General features: G+C 29.1%; 1 protein-coding gene across 1 annotated transcript; it reads right to left on the minus strand.

Moving 5' to 3' along the window:
• Positions 1-5780: 5780 nt before the first annotated feature.
• Positions 5781-9244, minus strand: LOC100500511 (uncharacterized). The gene is made up of 3 exons (NM_001248485.2): positions 9138-9244; positions 6840-6990; positions 5781-6277 (listed from the first exon to the last, which is right to left on the minus strand). Exons 1-3 carry the CDS (start codon positions 9190-9192, stop codon positions 6016-6018), a joined length of 468 nt encoding a protein of 155 aa, NP_001235414.1. The 5' UTR covers positions 9193-9244; the 3' UTR covers positions 5781-6015.
• Between the last annotated feature and the right edge of the window lie 559 nt (positions 9245-9803).

Raw genomic sequence — 9803 nt, forward strand, 5'->3', positions numbered from 1 at the left:
ATAATCAAGCAAGTCATATAAATTATATATAACAAGACATGTAAATATTTCCCATAACAGATCCATCACAAGATACCCAACACAACATTAATTCTAGTCTTTGGACAGAGAAATTAATTTGTAATTGGTACTCTCAACGCAATGATCAAATATTGATAATTAGTTCTGTCAAATAATAGTCTTTTTTGGTACTGACTATTATTCACAACAAAAAAAAACTTTATAATTGTCACATATTTATCATCACATGTATGTTATTATTTGGCCAAATTGTATCTTCCTTTGGGCTGATCACAATTCGCATAAATAATTTCATACTAACATCCATGCAATTTAATTAAATTAATTTACGCAATAGAGATTACTTTGGCAACATAATGGTTCAATCAATTTAATTAAAATTACAGGACACGCAAATAAATGGAAAGGATCCGTAATGGTTAAATTTGCACCCAATTGTGATAGCAGTAAATGTTTGAAAACTACATCATGGTAAACTAATTACGCACCCGAAACAAACATATCACGGTACTATTACAAATTTATACTAACCACATGAATAACATAAATTATTTTCCTATCACCGATTCATTAAGAAAAAATAGTTAGCAAATAAACAATAAATTATTCATATAAGAATTGCCTTATTATTGATTCATATAATATATATATATATATATATATATATATATATATATATATATATATGAAATTGTGCCACGTACTAAATGCCAACACCAGATACGTAGAACCTTTATCCCAAATAGAATAATATGCCAGCAAATGCGACACAAACAAAAAAAAAATTGTACAACTCCGTAAATCAAATGCAGAGGCCTTTTATTAATTCTAAAGAAGAGAAAAACTTTATGGCCATAACACATAAATTTAGGGGTTTTACAATTTTATTGATCAAAATAGTTTCTCTCCAAAATAAAATTAGGGTTCATATAACTAAAAGGATCCAGATATAATACATATCAAACAATGGTGGCTCTGATACCACTTGCTGGGAATTTTCAATAAACCTTATAAAATATCAAATGAGCACCAAAACACATTACATCAGATTATCAAGAGGTTTTAAGGAATATCTGGATCCATAGAAAGCTTGATCAACACACAGCAGAATCTGACAGTGGTCACGAATAATTGGTTTAATGACCTTCCTCAACCAAATCACCTTCTTTCTTATGGGACCTTCGTTTTCTCTTCAGATGGGGAGAGGAGAAACTATTTGTTGATTTGGTGTATTGGGGACCATAACCATGCCTTATGTTTTAAACCTATTAGGGTTCCCATTATCCTCTAATGGGCCAAACTAGTTTCCATTCATTAAGCCCATATCAATTTTTCTGGCAGTCTAATGGGCTCGCTTAAATAGATCTCTTCATATTGAATCCATTAAATGTAAATAACTAATATAAATGTTATAATATAATATGTAGCCCATATTAGTTAATTAGGAATTATAAAATTCCTAACATTTCAATATTGTAAGCCAATTGTGCAAGTAGATGGGATATTTTTAACTGAAAAATATCGTAGTACTTTGTTGACTGCCATTGGACAAGATGGTAATAGAAATAATTTTTCACTTGCTTTTCCAATTGTTGAGAGCGAGAGCAAAGAAGGTTGGATGTGGTTCTTGCATTATTTGAGGAGATATGCTACACCTCAACCAAATTTGTGTATTATATCAAACAGGGGAACCGGTTTGCTAGCAATTTTGCAATTAGAACGAGTTGGGTGGACTGGACCGAATGTATCTTCTATGTATTGCATTCGCCACATTGCATCAAATTTTAAAAAACAGTTTTAAAATGTTGACTTTAAAAAACAAGTCATCAATACGGGTAAGCTTCTATCCATTTCATGCATCAAATTCTTGCTTTATTATGTGTTCACCATATTTATTACTCATTGTTTTGTCTTTTTCCATAGGATATGAGATAAGGAAACCAAAATTTGAGGCAAAGTTGCTCGCAATGCGATCATAGTTTCCAAGAGCAGCATATTGGTTGGACCAAATTCCCAAGAGTAAATGGACTTAGGCCTATGATGAAGGAAAAATGGCATGACCATATGACTACCAACCTTGCCGAATGTATGAATTTTGTTTTGAAAGGAGCTCGGGCATTGCCTATTATTGCCTTAGTCAATGAAACATTTAATAAAATAAATGACTTATTTGTTACTAATGGCATGAAAATCATGAATATGATAAAGGCGGGACATAAGTACTCTGAAGAGGTATATGTGATGATGTTAGAAAATTGACACATTGCTACCTCACATTATGTTCGCATGTACGTTCGGGAAATAGGGGAGTTTAAAGTTCAAGAAATTGCAAATACACGACTTGGACAACGAGCAAATGCACTGTCAAATTGAACAAATGGTCGTGTGATTGTAGAGAATTTCAAGCATTTTGAATTCCTTACTCGCATGCAATTGTAGCGTGTGCTTCTTGTAATTTAAATTACGATGACTTTGTTGACCTTGTATACACAAGTTGGAAAATATTTACAAAGTTTATCAATACCACTTTCATTCTCTTAGAAGTGAACATAAATTACCTCAATATTTGGGTCCAAATTTTATATCTGATCTTTCAAACAACGAGAGACATCAGGAAGGTCAACCACTACTCGTATATATAATGAGATGGACGAACTAATTCTAAATAGGCCTAAAATATGCTCATTGTGTAGAAGTGAAGGACATAATCGTAGTAACTGTCCATACAAACAAGTAGACGTTTGATATTGTTTCTACTTTTTATGTTTCTATTTAATTTGTATTGTTCATTTTATATTGATGTATTATGTTATTTTTATTTTAACAATTACTTTTATTACTAAATTATTTTCTGTTGTTAATATTAAAATAATTTATACAATAAAATTAATATTATTTGATAAATTATAAGTTAATATTAGTAACAAAATATTTTAATATTTTTATTTAAATATAAGTATTTTTAAATTTAAATCTTTTGTATTATTTTTTTAATTTACAAAACAAATAAAATTCCTTAACATTAGTAAAAATATATAAAATAAAAAATATATTAAATAAAATAATATTAAAAAAATATAAAAATATTAAATAAAAACATATAAAAAATAGATAAAAAATATTAACTAAAACTAAAAAAAGTAAAAAAAATATTTATTAAATAATTAAATTAAAAATATATATTTATAATTTTTTTTAAAAATATACGTAAAACAAAAAAATTAGAAGTCATAAATACATATACCACTTCTATATAAAAAAAGCTAAACAATTTTAAAGTCATAAAAGCAAAACAAAAAAAAAAGATAAAAATAAAAAAGTCTAAACACTATAAAGTCATAAAAAAAATTAGAACTTAAAAGTTATATATTAAAAAAAAAACTGAAGTCATACAAAATTTTATCATTTCAATTAAAAAAATAAAAATCATAACTGATTTTACGACTTTTAACTTAAAATTCGTACGATTTATCTAAGAATGTATAATAATTCAAAATCGACAATCACTTGATAATTAAAAAAAAAATTACACCTGTTTGATCAATTGGCCCATTACTTGATTGGAAACGATCGCGATAATTAGAAATACATTTTTAATGAAATTGTGACTGTTTGCAAGCATCCTTTCAACTTCTCACTTTGTATTGCACTTGTCTTTGGCATGTTCTTATCTAAAAATATATAAACAAAGAAAACAAATTATGCAGCACGCACTGTTCAACAAAAATTCAACACGTTAAAATGTTTGACAATACATATGAATGAAAAAAGTAAGACGTATAGGAAAAAAAAAAAGTGGTTCTTCACAAAAAACACACTAGGCAGAAATCAGAAAAAGCTAGCGGATATTTCGTAGTGCGATACATTTTGGCAATTTGCTTTTGATGGAAAACATTTGCTAGACTTATGAAAACAAATGAACAGGTAAAAACACAATAAGGCAAAGGGAAAACAATGATATATAAACATGTTTTCCTCTTTTCAAATACACTCACAAGTTACCACAACCCCAACTATTATTTCGTCTTTTCTCTTAATCTCATTGAAAATGAAAGAAAATTGCCCAGTAAATGATAAAAAACTATACTATTTTGGGATTTTTAGTCACGACCAATAAAAATATTTTTTATTTTTATAGTGATCAAATTAATACAAATTTTTTTATAAAAATAAAATTAATACTTTTTAAATTTACAAGTACCTCAAATATATTTTACCTTAGTATTTATTATTTAATTATCATAAAGTCAGGCTCCTCGCATCTATAGAAGATCTTGTTCCACAAAACAAAACAAAAAAAATCTATAGATCTTTATTTATTTTTTTACACAGAAGAACGTTATTCAAACCTACTAAAATCAGCTTAGAGGTTAGAAATTTAAATAATTTGTACAAAGTTTTAGATTCAAATCTAAATAAATTTACATATTAACATTTTCTTTTATGTACAATAAAATAAATGATTTGTATGGATATGTAAAAGAAATTAATGTCTAAATTTAAAATTATTTAAATTATGAAAATGATAAACTATTATCTTATTAAAATTAAATTGAGCTCGTAATGATAAATTGGGTGACTATGTGTGCTGCCTATAGTCATAATTTAAATTATTTAAATTTTTTAATACGAGCTCAATTTAACGATTTGTATGAATATGTAGAAAACACTAACGTTTTCTTGTATATAAAATAAGATAAATTTTAAAAATTAATTTAATAAAATTATACATTTGGATAAATTTTGTTATACAAATATTTTTTCATAAAATTTTCAAATTTTAAAATTACATTGGTGTGATTATTAATATTTTATTTAGCTTTAGCATTGGACTTTTTTTTTTCAGTACCACTACTTTTTATGGTTTCTATTAAAGCATTTCTTGAATGTCATAGTATTCTAAAAAATGTTATTTAGAGCCTTGACCATTTTCAAATAATTTAAAAATTAAAAGTATTTCAAAAATATAATATTTGACATACAAAACATCATAGGTCAAATTTAGTTTATTAAACACTAAACAATGTGTAAATTGTTATAAGCCCATAATATTCAAATTCGACTTTTTATGGATAAAAAAAAATACTAAACTCAATCAAAAACCAAAATTGTATTCTTGAAAAACTAAAAAAAAAAAATCCCTGCAAGGAAAGGAATCCCTCGTATTCAAATTTGATCCAAACTCCAAAGAAAAAAAAACATACAAAACTCCAAAAAGAAAATCCACGATTGTAAAAATCACAAAGGTTGTGAATTATTTGGTTGAATCCTATAAATAACAGATTTAAAGTACCATTTTCTATATTCCGTACTCTAGATACTAGAATAAATGTCTGACCGGATGAAACCATCTTTATCAAGATGACAGATTCATTTTGTAATTTTAATAGGATCAAGTAAAACAAGCCACAAACTCATGTAAACGGATTGTATACCACCACTAATAAACACCCAAATAGGCTATATATATTAATTGGGCCTGGAGCACCTCCTCTAGTAAAAGCTTCTACAACCGGTTGACCAAAATGAGGATCCCAAATTGCATGAGCTATATAGGTCTTACATGTAAAGTATGGGCTGTGCTATGGATAACATGAGGGGATCTAAATTTTATATGCTTTCCATATGTAGATTTAGATCCCTATTGTTAGCAAGTAACATAACAGTGCTGTGTTATGAAACAAGAAAAGCAAAAAGTACCATGAGAGGATCTAATCTATATGTTTTCCACATATGTACCACAATCATTTCATCAGCTATTAGTTTTAATATGTTGTGCACTTCTTTATTCAAAATGACAACTATCACATGTCTTAATCATAGGTTTTTTGTTCATCTTAATCATAAGGCCAAGTTTTACACAAGATATATCTTTTTTTCTTTTCTGGTTTCTCTAAGGCCTTCATGAGGAGGGAACTTATGTACACCTGCAAATAGTTCCATCTCACCTTTCAATAGCATAAAAGCCAGTGAGATTTGAAGTTAAACTTGTCATCAGCAACCACCATTTGCAGGTTCAATTGAACTGAGCAATCCATTGCCTCTTAGCTGCATGCAGTGATCTTCAGCATCGGCTTGGTCACAGATGATCACCACTGACAATCCATTGTAGTGTGCTTCTTGCATGATATTAACTGCATTATCAAGGGTCATTCCAGGGATGACCTTCATCAGCACTTGGACCACGTATTCCCGTTTATTAAAGTTGTCGTTGTGCAATATTACACGATAGGGCGGTGCCGATTTCCGTGATTTCCTGCACATCTTAGAAAAACCAGAATCAAATATTCTTTCTTTTGTTTTACTCTGCAAAGAAAGAAATAGTTACATATCCATCATGAGATATCCCAGAAAATTCAACAATCAGTATAAATGATCAATTCGGCATCTAAGGCACTATAATGGGTCCCTTAGTTCCTTATTGTTAAGGAGGTTAAGGCATAAAATCCGTTTCATTATTTCAAAATGACAAGCCAACATTTTAAAGAAAATGGGGAAAGAACAAAGAAATTAGTTTGACATGAATCTATTACCATCTTTGTGCTTCCACAAGATACTTTCACCCGTTTTAGGCTGGCTTTTACTGAAAATGATCACATAACTTGAATTCTTATCACTAACAAAAGGGATCCTTTTGAAAAAATTCTCACCATCATTTCCCCATTGTTTATTGGCAAATATCTTAAAATATTTAATGGTTTATATAATTGTAATGACAATCCCCTCATTGTCACATTTAGAAAAACAAAGTTGCATAAAAAAATTTGCCAAATCAGAAAATCTTAATTGGAAGATCAATAGTCCAAACCCCTACTTACTTTAAATCAAATTCAGACTCACGGCCAGGGGTGACTTTTTCAATAACTGGCTTTTCCAGCACCCCACCTCCTATACCAGGCCCTGTTGCCAATACAACCATGGGTACACAAAGATTGGAGTATGGTCCTTTACAAATTGAATGTGTGTCCCCTGTAATGCAAATCTTCAATGTGTAGTTGAAGTATTAACCATATACATAGGATACAACACAGTTTCATTGATGCAAAAATATTCCAATCACAAAATAAAACAAATTAATATGTCAGAAACAAAAAAAAAGCTGTCCACCACCCAGTGAACATTTATTAGGAATGAATTTCTAAAGGCATCAGAAATATGCTTGAATAAGAAAAATACAGGAATTTTCACAGACACCCACATGAAGTAAAAAGTAAAAGCATGGAAGTTGCTAAAAGAGAATGAAAAAAAAGGCTCCGGAAAAATGTACAGTGTACACACCCCTTAAAAACTTTAGGGAAATTGTAAGTACCCACCGTGGACTTTTAAATCTTCCAATTTATGTTCTCAAAATTTTCAAAATGTAGCAAAAATATTTTCATCTGGATCTAAGAATTTATTGTTATCTGCATATGACCAGAAAGTATTTGATAGGCAAAGGGGAAAGGTAAGCCAGCCTGGTAGGCAGTTGAACTTCTGACTTCAGCACAACAAAAAACTTAAAAAGACTTGAGCAGATGCCAATTGGGTAACAAGCTTGACGGCAGATCTAACAATTTCTATTAATCAATTTATCACCAATAACTTGTCATTAGATTGGAATTTTTAAAATAAGATTAATGTTTTGAGGAATTATTTTATATTTCATAGCTAAAACATGAAAGCATTTAAACAACAACAACAACAACAACAACAACAACAAAGCCTTATCCCAAAATTAAACCCTAAAGAGGAATGAACAAAACTTGTTAAAATAACAAACAAAATTCTGTTGGTAATATGAAAGTTCATGTAGACTAGTACTACTAATAGTTAGTATTCCCTAAAGACACATAAGATGGCACATGACATGGAGAAAATTGTTACCAAACCAACTAAGATCAGTGTAGAACAAGCAGGGCTAGTTTAACAGCATCAAATAATTTACACAGAATTCAATCCCCACCAAATATTTAATCAACATCACTTTCTCTTTCGAACTAACATACCCAAGACTCAGATTTAACTAATGCTGTTTACTATCATCCAATGCTATGTTCTTTTTCTAAGTTCTGATAGACAATGACATAAGGTGAGAAACTTTAAGTAATACTGGATAACATTGCATTTAACCCCAATATACTCATAACCTATAAGAAATATTAAGCAGAACGAAGGGGGAAAAACCATCCAAGGGTGTCATTCAGTATAAAAAACCCTTTCTATACAAAAAAAAAATGCAAACAAGAATAAATTAAACATCAAGATTAAATAATCATCCACAAGATCTATCGTAAAATTTCTATTGCTGTAATTAATTCATCATTGCAAATGCAGTATTAAAAACATCACAATAAAAACATTACTAAACCCAATGTCAATCAATTTATATAAAACATCACTGTTTGCTGGGAAGCGTTCATCAAAGTGAAACCTAATCACAATCTCAGGCACTTGCACAGTTGCACTTATAAGTTACAACATCATCATGATGATGATACATCAATTTACTTTTCATAGATATACCTAATACTTAAGAATATATAGGACCACACATAATCTGGGACTACATTTTAGTTCCCACTTCCCACAGTACAATAAGGGAAGCAATAGTGCAATACTAATTTTTCCATTCTAGCAGAACTGTTAAGACAATCCAATGGGCTACGTTCAGTTCACAAGGGAAACTCAAAATCAATCTTCCCAATCAGTTACATCTCTCTTAAGAAATAGAACAAAGCAAAAAGCACAAAATAGTAAGCAAAACCGTAATTCTAGCAAGGAAAGAACATGAGGTATGAAATAAATCACACTACACTAACCCAATTCCCAAAGATTGCGACTTTATCCCTTTATCAAAGATATCAAAGAATTGTAACTTATGAAGTACTTCTGATTGCTGAAACACTCATACCAGTCAGCAAATTCAACAAAAAAATCGATTTTTGTTTAAATTTTGTAGGGTAAAGAAGAAAATGAAAACCCCACAAAATAATTACCAAACCCCAACTCCCCTAAACACCAGAAACAAAAGAACACTAAGAAAAAAAATCAACATGAAAAAAAAAACCATTCACATCAGATGGTTGAAGAAACCACAGTATCGAAGTGCCAAAGAAATCGTAATCTGAGAGAAGAACCTGGTTTGAAGACGTGGTTGGGAGAGAGGATTCTCCCACAAATCGCACTCTTCATTTTGCTCTCTTCTTTGTTTGTGTTCTTTGATTTTGTTTTTCTTCCTTTTCTTATGGGTTTTGTTGTTCTTGCTCGTAAATATAATAAATAAAAATGAAGGAAAAATAACATGACAAAAAATGGAAAATCGAAAATTAGGATTGAAAACTGGTGGAGTGAGAAAATGACACGTGTAATATCTAATACGATGTTTGGCCCTCGTTCCCGACAAGAAAAAAAATTAAAGATTTATATAAAAAAAGAAAGAAAATAAATATTTCACATGTCCTATTATAATTATAAGAAAAAAATTAAAATAATTGTTATATTTAATTTTAAATATAACATTAATTGCCTTTTTTATTTATATATTTATAATATTAATGATATATAACATAATTTATAAATAAAATAATGATGATTTAAGATTAATTTTATAAAATTCTTACTTTCTTTTATTTATTTATTATTTTTTGTTGATATATATATAAAATCTAGGACCACAACTATTATTTTGGAACAGATGGAGTTGAAGATTTCCTCTTGTTATCGAACAAAAAAATCGAAAATAGAAGAGTTCATGAAATCTATGTTTATTAACAAAATATTGTTTGCCAAATTTTATTAGGTGG

This window comes from Glycine max, chromosome 1 (assembly GCF_000004515.6).
Source record: "Glycine max cultivar Williams 82 chromosome 1, Glycine_max_v4.0, whole genome shotgun sequence".
NCBI lineage: Eukaryota > Viridiplantae > Streptophyta > Magnoliopsida > Fabales > Fabaceae > Glycine > Glycine max.